The sequence below is a fragment of the Vicia villosa genome, unplaced genomic scaffold (assembly GCF_029867415.1).
Source record: "Vicia villosa cultivar HV-30 ecotype Madison, WI unplaced genomic scaffold, Vvil1.0 ctg.000114F_1_1, whole genome shotgun sequence".
Lineage (NCBI taxonomy): Eukaryota > Viridiplantae > Streptophyta > Magnoliopsida > Fabales > Fabaceae > Vicia > Vicia villosa.
Window position 1 is genome coordinate 1572826 of NW_026705022.1, and position 17224 is coordinate 1590049.

General features: G+C 36.7%; 1 protein-coding gene across 1 annotated transcript; it reads right to left on the reverse strand.

The window, feature by feature from the left end:
* Positions 1–1820: 1820 nt before the first annotated feature.
* Positions 1821–10425, reverse strand: LOC131624370 (uncharacterized). The gene is made up of 7 exons (XM_058895322.1): positions 10344–10425; positions 2947–3083; positions 2652–2843; positions 2455–2565; positions 2274–2355; positions 2086–2181; positions 1821–2000 (listed from the first exon to the last, which is right to left on the reverse strand). The coding sequence occupies exons 2-7, from the start codon at positions 3057–3059 to the stop codon at positions 1896–1898; spliced, it is 699 nt and encodes a 232-aa protein (XP_058751305.1). The 5' UTR covers positions 3060–3083; positions 10344–10425; the 3' UTR covers positions 1821–1895.
* Positions 10426–17224: the final 6799 nt, after the last annotated feature.

The following is a 17224-nucleotide window of genomic DNA, read 5'->3' on the forward strand; positions in this document are numbered from 1 at the left end:
AAATATTTCAAGTTTATTGTTTGATGACTTTTGTATGTTGATTGAGATATTATCATGTTTATTTAATTCGAGTGAACATGTGAGATTGATAGACATGTTGGGTACATAGAAACATTGGAGAAAACTCTTAGGATTAATCTGAAGTGTAGCAAGGAACAAAAATGATAATTTTAGGTGGATATTGGTGACTGTCATGGATTGGCAACTGTACTGTTTATGTTAAAAAAAACAATTTTACAAGCGAGTTTCTTAAGGACATGCAACTGTTCAAGTTTGGGGTTGTGATGACAATTGACTAGTGATTATTTTGCTATGTTTTATTTGTTCATTTTCATCAAGATTAGTAACTATTTAGTGTTTAGATCAAGAATTATAGTTAGTTTTGTTAGTTTCATACTTTTAATGAGGTTGTTAATATTATCCAACCAATATGACATCTTGGAAAAGGTTTGATCTAAGTTGAAGGACTAAATAGCAAAGAGGAAACGAAGGAAAAGGTATGGATCCATCCAGTCTAGATGTGTCTCCATATGTGTACAGTCGGTCCAAATGCGTCTCATATGCATCCACCAAATCCAGGTGCATCTCCATATGCACCTAGAAGGTCCAGATGTGTCTACATATGTGTATACCAGCTCCAGACACGTCTTATATTCATACATCAAGTTTCGTCGTATCTCCATATGCGTACATCAGGTCCAAATGTGTCTTCATATGTGTACAACAAGGTAGACATTTGCCACACGAATGTCCATATGCATCAGCATTTGTGTGGTTTAAGGTGAAAACTAATTTTTGGTGCACACATTTGCATATGAATCTAGATAAGCGCATCAGCTCATACACATCCCTAGATGCGTCTGCCATATTTCAAGGAAAAATATCCCTCTGGTCAAACGAGTTTGCAAATGCGTCCAAAAAACCACGACAACCCACACACATCCCCAATGCGTCTTCCAGACTTAAAGGAAAAATTGCCTCTAGTTAAACGCATTTGCAAACACCTTTTTTTAGCAGTTAGGCGTTTTTTATTATTTGCAAGGAGAAACCTATTTTTTTTAGAAGAGTAGTTGTTGGTGATTGATTTTTTATGGCAAGGAAGTACGTAAAGCTTGAGAATGAAGGTTTTCCACTACGCCGTACAAGGGCTTTCACAGCGCTTTTTTTGGCCTTTAACAGCGCTTTAAAGCGCTGCCAAAGCCAGCGCTGGCGTAGGCTACGAAAGCGCTTTTAAAAGCGCTCTGGTAGACCCCCCCTTTAAGAGCGCTTTCCTGGAAAAAGCGCTCTGGTAGGACCCCCTATAAGAGCGCTTTCCTGGAAAAAGCGCTCTGGTAGACCCCCCTTTAAGAGCGCTTCTTAGTAAAAGCGCTGGCAAAGACCAGTAAAAAAGCAAAAAAAATTAAAAAATTACGCAGCATACAAAAGCGCTTTTGGAAAAGCGCTCTGGTAGGCCCCCCTATGAGAGCGCTTTTTCCAGACAAAGCGCTCTCATAGGGGGGCCTACCAGAGCGCTTTTCCCAAAGCGCTTTTGTATGCTGCGTAATTTTTTAGTTTTTTTTGCTTTTTTACTGGTCTTTGCCAGCGCTTTTACTAAGAAGCGCTCTAGTATGTGGACCTTTAAGAGCGCTTTTTAGAAGCGCTGTAGTTGCTAAATGAGGTATTTTTATGTGCAGCCTATAATTTAATCCTCCCAGTCGACCTGTAATGTTTTCGACCTGTAATATTTTCGACCTGTAATATATTTTCGACCTGTAATATATTTTCGACTATATTATTTCAGCCATCAGTAAGACAATATATATACTAATATATACCATTATAATATCCAAAATTATATATATACATCATTACAAAATTATATATATACATCATTACAAAATCAACAATATTATAGTTCAAATCTGCATGAAAAATTGCTTAATATAAAATTGACACAATTCCTCTTTGATTTCTTCTAACTTTAGCTTCGAGTACCCAGCAGCACGGAATTCGTCAAGGTACTATAAAACAAAAACATAATATGAATAATATATTTAGGTAAATGTAATAAATTATATGAAATTATCTTAAGTTATAACTTTATACCGTGGGAGGAATCTCTAATTGATTCGCCTGAATGATTTCTTTCATAAACCTCAATACAAAGTATCCGCAGTCTGAACTGTTACGCTGTATCGGACACTACATAGAAAAACAAATAAGATTCTATATAAGTTGTCTTGTTTTACCAAGTAGCATAAATATTATAAGCAAATTTGTGAAAAGTAATGTACCTGCACTTCGATCCAGGTGATGTTGTTTGATTTAGTCCGGGATACCTGTGCGTCCCGTTGACTACGGAATACTTGTATTGATCTAATTAACAAATATATAAAAGCATATGTTTAGATCAATCCCACAAATAAGTAAATATATAAATATACACGAATATATATTTAGAACGATCCCACTTACAAATCAACGATTTCCTTCATGGCCGGATAATTGGTCCATTCACCCTTTACCGAATTCAGATAATACACGACTTCCCTTATCGGGTTGATAGCAAGCAGCAACCAGTGTGCTCTATAAATTAAAACAATAGGTTATATGAAAATATTGCTATACACTAAAGAAACAGAGATTAGATGAATAAAGAATGAGAAACTAACCCTACTGGTCGGGTATTATACGCCCAAAGATGCAGACATTCTGTATTGCCGGTGGACATGAATCTATCGACTAAGCGCTGTCTAACAGATTCCGGATCCGAAACAATTTCCATTCCGCTGCAATGGGCGGAAGACACGAACCGGAATCTGTTAGACAATGCAGTCCCGCGCAACACTCTGTCATACAACAACCTTAAATAAAAACATAATAAACATTAGATTCTTTTTATTGAAAAGTGTAAATAAATTATATTGTGGGACTAATTAAATAATATATCGGATGAGTGAATATTACCGGATGTATGATTGCATATTACTGACGCCTAGTTGATCCTGGTCAAAAATCTCTTGCAAGTCGTCAATTGTAATATGTGACTTGAACTCAATACCGAAGACACTTTCATCCATATCGATTTCCCGTAAAGCACCATCCTTCATATCGGACATATCAACCATTGTTGCGAGTGTCGCCCGGTATCGAGGCACAAAAGCACCGCCTTTTCTTGCCGCTTGCTTCGGAGGACCACTGGGTGGTACGCTACGAACCTGCTGCGTCACTTGTTGTGACTCCCGAGCGGATGCCTAAAAATCATATAAGTTAGGTAAAATATAAAATCATGCATATTTTGATTCAGATTATATATTAACACTTTAAATGTACCTCTTTTAGCGATGCAACAGACTCCTCCTCCTGTAAAATCCCTTTACCCTTAATTGCGGGTTTTATAGGAGCAGTCTAAAAATAAAATGTAAAACATAATTAATAAACGGTTTAGAATTGACATTCGAAAACTAAATGATTCATAATCGTTTTCAATTTACCTCATCACTAATGGTAATGAGCTCCGAGGGCCATGCAACAAACGATCCTATTGCATCTCGCAGCAATGTCGTCTCTGAGACCATGTCAGGTACCGGTAGAATCGCATCACGATCTAATACAACATCCACCGATACTTTCAGGTGTCCATCCGGGAGCGGTCTGTGGTGAAGTAAATCTCCCGAAGTGTTGTGCACTTTTCCCTTGCCAACTAGTCGATAATTCGGTTCCGATAAGTATAGTTGGCAAGATGAAATGCCCTAAACCAAAAGTAAATATAAAGTCATTATCATTAATAAAATAGAACAGTTTGTAAGGAAAAAAACTTATAATTACCTCGGGAAATTTCTTTTGATAGTTGATACTAGCCTTATCACTAGTTTCTCTCACCGATGAAGTGTTGCACTTTTCTCTCATATACATATCTTTATCTCTTTGCAATTCAGAGACCTGTGCTTGCAATTCCTGCAACTTTTGCAACACTTCTTCATTGGTAAGATTTGATCTTCTCCTAGAACTCTTATAAAAAGAGGTTGGAGTCACACCATGACCCTTACCCCTCACCCGACCGGGATACTCGGGAGCATCTAGTACTCTACTAAGTACGCTCTCCTCACCGGTGGATGCCGATTGCGACAAGGTCTCCTGTAATTCATTTACATTTAAATAATTATTAGTGGAGATAAAAAGTCATTTATATATTAAAAAACATTTGATTTAATTAAAGACACAGTATTATACTTACACATTCAGTATAAACTCTCTGAACATCGGGATCGACAGCGTGATTCTTGCCCACACGAGCTTCCTTCCACAACACATGTACAGGAAGTGAAGCTTCCTCACTTTTAGTCTCCTCCAACTATGCATTGACACAAACGATAAAATCGTCAATTAAAACATGCACATGTAGACAATTAATTAAATCGAATTTCTATTTACTTACAATTTTATCCTCTAAGCGTGCATATCCCAAACGCCCTTTTTTGTATGGATACGCGGGTTTGGATGCTCTCTCCCTATTCGTGGCACTCTTTTTTTGAAAAGCTTCATCTCTTTGCTTTACAAACTCAGCCCAATCTGCTTCATCAATGAAGGTCGCATACTTTGTTGGCCGTCCCGGTGCATCTTCAAGAAATTTTCCATCTTTATCCTTAAGATAGGTGTTTGTCAAAAAACTTTTCCACCCTCTATATCTCTTGCCGGCCAAACTAAGTATGTAGCTTTTACGTTCATCTGGTATCTCAAAAGTCCTCTGCAAAAAAACGTACGCATAGTGTGTTAGTATAAATAATTTAAACAATTTATCGTCAAGATAATAACAACAATTAACCATATATGATATATACCTGAAGCTCTTCCCAAATCGCTTGTTTTTTCTCCTCCAATTCTAAATTTTTCGTCTTCGATTTCCAGGTAGCTATGGAGACTGGAATATGCATACGGACAAGTGTACCAATATAACTTGTCAACTTTGCAGAATTAGGACCAATTGGTTGTTTATCAGAATTCCATTCCAATCGGTATACTAATCCTTGGTCTCTATGTCGTATGATATCCCTCATAATAGTGATGCCTCGTGCAACCTCTTTTGCTTCAGTATCAGGTGGAGCATTTGTATCCGAAGCAACTCTTTCTTGTGAGTTTTCTTGTAAGTTTTCAGGTGGGTTTTCAGGTGGAGCATCTCTATCTGAAGCCATTGAACCTGTATCAAACAAACTAAAGCACATTAGTACACTATTAATAAGCTAACAATCTATACAAGTCAAATGGAAGTCAAACCATGCATGTACAAGTAAATCGGAAACGAAATCGGTACAAATCAAAATAAGCGTAAAAAAAGAAAGTTATCGGAATTGAACGAAATTTACATGGCTATGGTAAAACGTCGCCACGGACTCAAAAACAAAGTCGGTTTTCCGAAATTCAGACCCTAAGCCCGACTTTTGATTACGGGCAGAAGCAAAACCGATAAAAAAAATAGTCCCGAAATGTAAAGATAAGTGCATGAGCAGCTCCGGAATCGTCAAAATAGTATAGTTACATGTAAAGAAGTCAACAAGCGGATACATGGTTCAAAAGTTATGTACAAAACGAGAATATGCACCAAATTGAATAAAACAAATTAGTCGGACTATGTATACTATTACCTTTATCACTAACGTCTCTTTCTTTTCTTGGTAGGTTTGTGTACTACGCGTCTCTTAACAATGCGGACGGTTGGATTGATCCAAATACCCTCATTATGATCATTTCTAATACAAGATTCATTCTCATTTTGATCGTTTCTTGTACAAGATTCAATGCCAACACCAATATCACCTTGATCTTCAATTTTTTCATCAACTATTTTGTTAGATAAAAGCACTATAGACCATTTCGTACTTGTCGGATCATTGACATAGAACACTTGTTTAGCTTGAGAGGCTAGAATGAAAGGCTCATCTTTGTACCCTACCCTATTGAGATCCACTTGCAAAAATCCTGACTTATCCATTCGTACGCCACTATTATTTTCAACCCACTTGCAACCAAATACAGGAATCTGAAACTTCGCGTAATCAAACACCAAAATGCGCTCGATAACCCCAAAATATGACAAATTTGCAAATTTCGGATTTAAGTCATTCGCACTTGATATGTGCATAGCTTCAGCTACCAAGGTAACACCACTATTTTGCATAGTACTTTTATCATCCTGTTCTTTGGTATAAAATGTGTATCCATTAATTGCGTATGCGCTATAAGAAAGTACAATTACAGATGGACCATAGGCTAAACATCTCAACCTTTCTGTTACTGAAGCAGGATCTGAACGATACTTTGAATAAATATGATCTCTAAACCACGGTATGAAACTTCGATTGTGCTCTCGTACTATCCAGTTCTCATTTCTATTTGGATTTAAATCTCGGAGAACAACTTTGTGCATTTCAACAAACGGCTCAACCTCAATCTCATTGTGCAGAACATACAAGTGCACTTGATCCCGTTCGACCATTGATACTGTCACAACTTTATTTCCAATTAGCCTTTTTCCTTCTTTTTTTTCGACAATATGAGATTTGGGGAGTCCAATTGATTGAACATTTGACAGATATTCAGTACAAAACTCAACCGCTTCTTCAGCAACGTATCGCTCGGCAATACAACCCTCCGGTCGACTTCTGTTTTTCACGTACCCTTTTAATATTTTCATATAACGTTCAGCAGGGTACATCCATCTCATATAAGCTGGTCCGCACAGTTGTGTCTCTTTCACAAGATGAACGACTAGATGAACCATTATGTCAAAAAACGAGGGAGGAAAATACATTTCAAGATCACATAAAGTAACAACTATCTCATTTTGCAATGTTGGTAAGATCGCGGGATCGACCACCTTACTGCAAATAGACCTGAAGAAGAAACACAGCTTAGTTATTGCGCTTCTTACTTTTTCTGGCAGAATAGAACGTATACCTATTGGTAAAAAATGTTCCATTATAACATGGCAATCATGCGTCTTCAAACTCTTTAACTTGAGGTCTTTCATGGACACAAGTCTTCTAATATCTGAAGAGTAGCCTTCTGGAACTTTTACTTCACTGAGGAACTTACACAATGTTTTCTTCTCCTTTCTAGATAGAGTGTAAACAGCAGGTGGCAGATATGTTCGTCTTCCTTTCGTCACGGGCCCCAATTCAGTTCTCATCCCCATGTTTACCATGTCATTCCTTATGTTAACGCCATCCTTAGACTTTCCTTGTATATTGAGTAGCGTACCTATAACGCTGTCAAATACATTTTTTTCAATATGCATAACATCCAGGAAATGTCTTACGTACAACGACTTCCAATATGGAAGTTCAAAGAAAATTGACTTCTTCTTCCACCCACCCTTGACAATTGAATGTGCAAAAGGCTTGCCAAACTGAGTGCTCACATCTTTCACCTTTTCAAAAATTTGATCACCTGACAAAAAAGGCGGGGCTGTACGATGTTCGGCCTCTCCATTGAATGCTTTTCTCCACCCACGGTAGTGATGATTAGAATTTAAGAATCTACGATGGCCGAGAAAGACATTCTTCTGACAAAGCGCCAATCGTGTCGTATCGGTTTCATCTTCACAAACAGGACACGCCTTTTGACCCTTGTTGCTGTACCCGGATAGATTTCCGTATGCTGGAAAATCATTAATTGTTCCAAACAACATCGCCCTCAAGTTGAAACTTTCTTTCCTATACCCATCGTAAACCTCCACACCTCTCTCCCACAAAAACTTTAAATCTTCGATTAAGGGTGCCAAGTATACGTCTATGTCATTCCCTGGTTGTTTAGGCCCAGAAATTAGCATAGATAACATCATGTACTTACGCTTCATACATAGCCACGGAGGTAAGTTATAAATCATAAGAATCACAGGCCATGTGCTATGCGAGATACTTTGAATACCATGCGGGTTCATTCCATCAGTAGACAATGACAACCGAAGGTTTCTTGCTTCTTTTCCAAATTCAGGATATTCAGTATCAACTTTACTCCATTGTGGTGAGTCTGCCGGATGTCGCAACTTTCCATCAATAATTCTTTCATCTGCATGCCAAGTCAAGTGTCTTGAATCGGTCTCACTACGATACATGCGTCTAAATCTCGGAATTATAGGAAAATACCATAAGACTTTAGCAGGAGACAACTTTTTCTTATATCGAGGGGCACCACATTTAGGACACTCATTCAACGCTGCATACTCGTTTCGAAACAAAACGCAATCGTTTGGACATGCGTGTATCTTATCATAGCTCATTCCAATAGAAGACAACATCTTTTTGGCTTCATACGTTCGATTGGGAAGAACATTATCCTCTGGTAGCATATCTTTCATAAGGGCTAATAACTCTGTGAAACTTTTATCCGACCATCCATTGTCCGCCTTTAAGTTGTACAACTTTAACACCGCAGACAATCTTGTGAATTTTGAACAACCATCATACAACGGTTTCTCTGCATCGCTTACCAACCTCTCAAACATTTTGGGACAATCCGCTAGATCTTCTTCCAGCGCTTCTGCAATCTCTTCGACACGATCACAATCGTATGTGTCTGTGCAATCGTCGTTTGAAGCATACTTCCTATTACACCTCGACCCAGCATTCCCGGTACTTTTCTCACCATGCATTGTCCAACATGTATAACTTCTATCAATTCCAAACCGTAGTAAATGAGATCCCAACTGATTCCCGTTAACCTTACCCCCGGCATAACAGCAACCCAAGCAAGGACACGGCATTCGAAGCGGGTCTTTGGAGTTCGCAACCGCAAACTCAACAAATTCCCATACCCCTTTCTCGTACTCTTTCGACAATCGGTTTGAATTCATCCATGTCTTATCCATGTCTTAATTAAGCTAAACAACAACGGTCAAACTTCCACTCTTCACAAGTAACCCCTATGGCGAATTCAATTCACAAAGTTAGTAAGTACCTCCTATATTAACTCTCTAAACACATAAAACTAATGTGTTTCTGTCAAAACGCAAAGTATAAACGGAATGAATCCGAAGCAATAAAACGTAACATATATAATCACACAATTTCAGACAAATTCATCATAATACCAGTAATTTGAGAAAGAAATTTACCTCGGATGTTACCGAACTCAAGAAAACGCCAAACGTCGAACTAGGCTGGGAAACGATCAAACTTTCACTATACACAAGTTACCCCTATAGCAAATTCACAAAGTTAGTAACCACCAAGACAAAATCGATTGAACAAAGGAAATCAACAATAGTTTGATGTGTGTACATACTCCTAAATATGTAGTACCAGAGTCAATGATACGAGCTCCAAAGAGATCCAAAGTTATCAATCCAGTCAGACCTATACAAGAAATTCAATTCAATGTATGATTATAATAAGAATGGGTGAATAGCTCATGATGCAGTTAATTAAATACACCACTACTAACACTACTAACACAAGACACACGATGCAGTTAATTAAATACACCACTACTAACACGAAGCTATAAAACTTTTTGCTCAAAAGCAAACCTTATGAATCATCCTTGTCTATATACATTAACTCACTCTTGTTTCATTCTTTACCTTCTCTCTTCCTCATTAATTCAACTCTCATAAGGTATATATTATTACTATTATTATATATTATTTATTATTTAATTTCTCTATGTGCTGTCATTCTCATACTTTACAGTACTTGGCATCCTTGAACAAGCCAATTTATTGTATAATATATACCATCACTCTCAATCTCATACACACACAACATATATATCATAGAGTTATTATATATAAATAAAAGTATATAATATATATTTTATCAAATTCCAAAATCTATATAGCTATGTATGTACTAGCTAGGGTTATTGTTGTTGTTATTATATATAAATAAAAGTATATAATATATAATATATATTATATATTATATAGTTTATATATATGCATAATATTGTTTGGTGCAGTACTGTCCATCTCAAACTTCCAGATATGTATTCATCAAATAGTTCCCTCAATGGAAATAACCTAACATTTTCCTCTAATTCAAGAAATACTCAAGTAAAAAACTCTTGTAGCTGCTGCAAGGCTTCATGTTTCTCCATGACAGTGCCCAACAATTGTATTTGTTAAGAAAAGAGGTAATTCAATTAACAAAATGCTGTGTTTTTGAGTGTAATCTAACAGATTGAGAAACACATACACTTGTTTTATATCTATCTTGCAATTTTCTCTCTTAGAATATATTATTAAACACAACAATCTCATAATGAATCTAAGAGGAAAAGAAAACAACAAAGAACAACAATTGATATTCACAAATACTCACAAACATGAAGCCTTCCAGATATGAAAGCTATGAGAAGTGTGATACCTGGGTGGCGCAAAGCAAGTTGCTACCAGAGGAGAAGAGACGGAGACGAAACGATGGTGGTGGACGGAGGAGAAGAAGTTCGCGCGATGGTGGTGGACAGAGGACCGATAAGGTTGACGGAGGACCGATAAGGTTGACGGAGGACCGACGACGGTGAGGGGTGGGGTTTCTGGTTCGCGTGCAGAGAGAAAAAGAAAGAGAGAAAGTGAGAAACAGTAGAAGCGTGTTTTTGGTTTTAATTTTAGTAATAAGGCTACTAAAGCGCTTCTGGAAAGCGCTCTCATAGCCTGGGCTATACCAGCGCTTTTGACAAAAAGCGCTCTCATTAAACACCCCTACCAGAGCGCTTTTGAAAAGCGCTTTCGTTCCCCCCACGTTCCCCCCACCTACCAGAGCGCTTTTGTAAAGCGCTTTCGTACCCCCCCCCCCCCTACCAGAGCGCTTTTGAAAAGCGCTCTCATAACCCCCCCCCCCCCCCTACCAGAGCGCTTCTTAAAAGCGCTTTCATACCCCCCCACTATTAGAGCGCTTTTTTAGCGTGTTTTTTAATTTTGTCTTTAGCGAAGCCTATGCCAGCGCTTTTCCTAAAAGCGCTTTCGTAGGGGTGCTGCTAAAAGCCAAATTTGGCGTAGTGTTCCTCCATTAAAGACCCAATTCTAACTTAAATATCATGTATTATTACTCTACACTCATAAATATGAATTTTGTTAGTATGAGTAGTTAAGTTTCATAATTATGAATTCTTCTGAGACATATGATTTGTTTTGTATTATTTACTTAAATTAATATTGTGGTTTCTATTAAGTTACTCTCTAGTGTATTTCTTTTTAAGTGTTGTCAGTCATATAAATTGATCGTCTGTTTGTAGGGATCATTGACCCTAACTCTGTGAACTTGAACTAGAGTGATTGTTCAACTTATTAATTGATTTAGAGGTAAACAATTATAAGTTGTGACTTAGAAATTAACGTGCGTATTTCGCCTAATTTAGCATAGAAGTGGCCTAAAGAATTAGGGAGTTTTAGTTTAATTTAATGAGTTATACACATAAGAATTGGGTATAACAATTTTATTAATTCTTTGTAATCATGTGAAATTAATCTAAAAGCAAATAAATGTAGTTATCAGCATTGGGATTTATGGAATTTAAATAAGACGTGGTCGTTTTTTATCTGATAATTTCTAACACTTGTTTATTTTTATTGTTTACTTAAAATATTTTCAAATCCTCAATTTTACTTTCTAAATCACGTTACAATTGTTTTGTTCAAAAACGACAATCTGTATGGATACAAATCATTTTTATTACTTGAGACATTTGTATTACTCTTGCTAGAAATTCATTGCATATTAAGACAATTAAAATCAATTATGCATCAGTATATTACATTTCATGAACAATGAACAATATTTGATTTCTATATACTTTCTAATATATACAATCATTACCAATTTTATATCCTTAAATAATGGTAAAATTCTAAGATAGTACATATATACAACAGTAACACCCCACACATATATGTCTAGAAAATTACGCAATGATGTCATATATGGTACATGAAAAATATGCATAAATATCATTGTCGCACGCGAAAAATGGAACAGAGTCGTCACTAATATATTTATCCCATCAAGGGAAAGGAATATCAGAAAACCTAACAAAGAATAAGAACAAGATCTTTCGACCAGAGAAACTGGGTACGGGAGTCGGTTTTGCAAGGGGAAGATACTAGCACCCCTCACGTCCATCGTACTCGACGGTATCCACCTATGTTTGTTTCTATCTAAAGGGTGTGTCTAAAGTCTAAGTCTAATGTGAATGCATGCAAAAAGAAATACGGGGAAAAGAAAGAATATTTACAATTGTGCTCGCTTAGGCCCCGTGACCCAATGCCTACGGATCTTTTTCAGGAATTAGAGCGTCGTAGTTCAGCTCACATGTTTTCGTTTGTTTTGTGTTTTTTAGGTGAACAGAGGCTAAGGTCACAATCCACGATGCTCGACCTTGGGAGACTTACACGCCTAAGTATGGAATGGACTTAACTTGTTCTTAGAAGGAAAGAAACCTTGGTTTGTGTTTTTTAATTGTAGAGGGATGATGAACAATTCCCACTACGGGGTCACTCATCATCTTTCTACTATGTTTTAATTTTGAACCTTTATTAGGTATTTGGAGTGTTTTTGGGTGGGTATTTTTTAAAGGGAATTATTTTGCGAGTTGAATCACATAAGAGTGTATAAGTGGTGTCGAAGCATATCAGGCAATACACCCACTCACTTCTATTCCACTTAGGTATGTAATGATGTGATTCGCCTCTTTATTTATTAAGTGTTTTAAAGTTGGAAAAGAAAAAGGAATAAACAAAGGGGGAGACTAGCCTAATCCATTAACCTAATTGTTATTTTATGAAAGTCTAAACCCTAATTAAGAGATCTAATACCCTAATGGAATATACTAAGTAAAAAGGATGGAAAAGTCATTTAAGTTGACCAAAGTCAACTTTAACAACTAGGGGTATTTTGGGAATTTCACAAAATATAGAAAATATTCACAAAATGAAATAATTAAATTCTAAACTAACAAGGAAAAATATTCACAAGTACAGTGCTATTTTTATCCATGTTTAAGACTATTTTTTTGAATTAAAACAAAAAACTAGGTATTTTTTATTATCATGAACCAATCAAAATTAAAAGAAAAAAAACAACAATTAAAAATTCTAAAAAAATATGGATCATAAAAATATGATTAGTTGAGAAAATATTTTTTATCATCTTTTGTTTGAATGAAAATTGATTATAGAACAAAATTAAAAAAAAAAAAAAACTAAATTCTATACATTTTAAAAAAACTGTCAACCAGGGGGTGCTGAAGTAATTAACATATCGAGCTAATTTCTGTTAGAAATGTGCATGGGCCCTGAACTCGGGGGTCTGGAAATTAATGCTAAGCCCAGTAGCCAGAACGAAGCCCAACCATGGTTTTATTGTTCCATTTTTATTCATTCAGCATATTTATTTTTTTATTATATGGTTTTTATATTGATGAAATAAACGTGACATACATACACCTTGCATCAATTGGTCAAGATATGGACTCTTAAGACCATATCTAATGGTAGTTTCTTCTATTGAGTTCTCCACTTGTACCATTAATTTAATAATTAAATATTTAAAAAATTTGCCATGTCATAATAGAGTTGCATTGCAATGCAACAACTAAAAGATTGTAGTACCCAATCAAATCAAGTTATGAGCTAAAGGTGTGGGACCCGTATTAGATTTTTATTAAAGTTAAAATTAAATAAATTCTTTTAATATGATGTTGCTTAGTGGGTCCCATAAAGAACTCAAATGTAAGTTGCACCATTGGAGATGCTCTAAGTGACTAGCAAACAAAACAAACTCTGAGCCAATGGGAGCGCACCACCTCATCAATTATTACAACAAAACCAAAAAAGAAAAAAAAAGGAACGTACAGCATGCTACCTCATGCTACTCATGTGAACAGTACACTGGGTAATGTTCATCGTCTTCTCCGACGAATTAACGCAATCCACGGCGGTGCCGGCGACGGCCGATCCTCGAGAACGAAGAGCGAGACCACCGTTCTCCTTGTTTTTTCGTGTAGATTCCAAATATCCACTTAGTTTTCTCTAAAATCCACTCTAAACTCTAAACTGAGCCCCATAGCAAAACCCTAACATCTAAAGCTTCCAAGCAAACGCAAGATAATGGCACCAAAACAAACCTTATGCTACGTAGATTCTAACTATGCGTTCTAAACAGATAAACACACACTAATTTATCCAAACCGAATCAAACACTCCATCATGTAATCACATGTTAGATTCACACACAGATGCATATGAACCTAAACAATCCTCTAAGGAGCTGGTCTAGAATAGATGCTGAAGTTGTTGCAATATAGTGATGGAAGCTTGATGATAATGGATGAAGGTGGTTATGGTGGTTGTTGTGGTTGTTATTGTGAATGTTGAGATGAAGCATATTACAGAGAAAACAAGAGAGAAAGATTGAAGAAAAGAGGAAAAATTCTATTATGCTTCACTACTCATCACTGTTGCAGATAGGTTTTATACATTTGAATGGTTCTCAAAGGAGGGAAATCCTATACTAACGAATAGAATGGAGTCACCATGCTAACCTATCACAAGATGACACTTGTACATTGCATTAATATTAAACTAAATCTAATTAGAAACTATATTTAGCTTAATATTCCAATAGCCCCTCTCAAGCTAAGCATGGTGGATATTGATCATGCCAAGCTTGGAAACAAACTTGTTGAAAGTTGAAGTAGGGAGAGCCTTGGTGAGAAAGTCAGCGAGCTGTTCTTGAGTAGATATGGGTAAAAGGCGCAACAATCCTTTTTGGAGTTTCTCTCGAACCAAGTGACAATCAATGTCAAAGTGTTTAGTCCGTTTGTGGAATACCAGATTAGAGGCAATGTGCATTGTACTCTGGCTGTCACAGTAAAGAACAGGGGTTTTTGAACATGTGATGTGCAGTTCCTTCATCAAAGCAGTCAACCAAAGGAGCTCACATGTAGCAAATGACAGTGCATGATATTCAGCCTCCGAGGAAGATCGAGATATCGTTTGTTGTTTCTTTTCACGCCAGGAAATGAGGGAATATCCAAGAAAAAAATAGTAACCTGAAATATATCTTCTAGAGTCAAGACACCCTGCTCAATCAGCATCAGAGAAACCAAAGAGTTGAAGCTCAGAACTTCTGCGAAACAGTAAACCTCTCCCAGGGCTGCTTTTCAAGTACCGGATGACTCTGCAGGCAGCATGATAATGAGCCATAGTAGGACTATGTATGAATTGACTCAACTGATGTGTAGCATAAGTGATGTCTGGCCGTGTGGTGTTCAAATAGAGTAAACGGCCTATGAGTCTTCTATAAGCTCCAATGTCTTCAAATGGCTTTCCATTATCAGCATGAAGCTTGACTGATGGGTCAAGAGGAGTGGGAGTCAGTTTTGATGCAAGGAGACCAGATTCTTGTAACAAATCGAGACAATACTTGCGTTGTGATAGTGAGATTCCTTCCTTGGAATAAGCAACTTCCAATCCAAGAAAATATTTCAGCATACCAAGATCTTTGATGCTAAAATTCATGTCTAACGATTGTTTGATTCGAGAGAATTCAGACATGGAGGTGCCGGCTAGGATTATGTCATCCACATAAACGAGGAGAGCTGTAAAATCATTGTCAGTTGTCAAGGTAAATAATGAGTAGTCAGAGGTGGATTGAGTGTAACCTTGTTGCAAAAGCAACGATGTCAACTTCTCATACCATTTGTGTAACACCCGGTATTTAATTAATTATTTAATTAAATACTTTCAAATTATTTCGAATTTAATTATTGAATTTGTGGAGTGTTGAGAATTGTTGACATGGGTTTTATGATTAATTAGTCGATTAATTAATTAATTGATTAAATTGTAGAAATAGTATTGAAGAAATACTAGATTTATTATATGGACTTAATTATGTGATGGTGGTAGTAAAAGGTGGGGTGTGAATGTTAGGCCCAACAGGTTTAATGAAATTAGGTTAAGATAAGGATTAGGCTAATTAGAAGAGAAAAAGTCTTGGGGAATTGGTCATGGGAAGTTATAGAGAAGAGAGAAAATAGGAGAGAAATTCATTCCCGTTTTTCTTGCAGCAGTCTCACTAAATCAAAGATCTCCGATTCGTTAACCGTTGGATCGTCGCCAAATTTTGTGGGTAGGTTCGCAACACCTATATCTAACTTTTGACCGTTGGGATCTTCAAAATAAGGTCTGAGTTGTGAGATATCATCATCGCACTGTAGCTGCATATTTGGGAAAATTTTCAGCTTTTGATTCTGATTAAAAGAGTCAATGGTTGGGAGCTAAGGCTAGATGGCTTCGATCAGTAGAATTGTAGAACGGACTCCGAATACAAGGTAAGGGGTGGGGTTCTAACTCTGTAACCGGACTCATGATGAATGATATGTGGGGGTTAAATTTGTAGGAAATTATTCCTGATTATTTGTTGTGATTCTGTCGTGTTGATTCGATGAAATTAGTTGTTGTTGTGGTGATAATTGTTGTTGTTTTATGCGAAGTTGAAGGATGTTTCAGTGACGATGTATACCTCTATTTATTAGTATAGCGACGATATAGGCTTATGCCTTGTGACTATGATGTTGATTGTTGTGTGTGTTTGTTGCATTCATATACATATGCATTTTTGGCGACGGCCTGGATTGGCAAATTAGTGACGAAGGCTTATGCCTTGATGCCTCTGTTTAACTGGCAATTGGCGATGGGGGCTGAAGCCCTGGGTACCACATGCATGTGCAGTTGTAGAGTCTCATTGTATGTGGCATGAGTGTGATTTAATTGTGACGTGATGTGACTTGAGTTGTTGTTAAATTGTGATAATATGGAGTTGTAATTATAAATTGTTATACTAATGACGTGTTGTGACAGGTATTGTCTGGAAGATGAGAAATAATTGTTATAACTATTAATATGTTGTTGTTATTGATTTTTGGTAATTATAAATGTTCAGGTTAATTGTTATTATAAATGTAGTCTGAAAGCTGTAACGTGATAATTTCGTATGATTAAATTCTAATATATTGTTTATCATGCGTTTGTTTATATTGGTAGATATCTCACCCTTTCTGAATGATGTTTCCCTACCATGGGAAATTGACAGGTACTCAAGATAGCGGTGGAAGTTTGAAGTGATTTTATGAAGTCTTTAGTTGCTGTTATTCGAGTTGGTGTCTTGCTCTGATACGTAGCACTCGGGGGGATAAATGCGTGTTTTAATTATTTGTTACTTGCTGAATTTTTAGTGATGCTTTATTG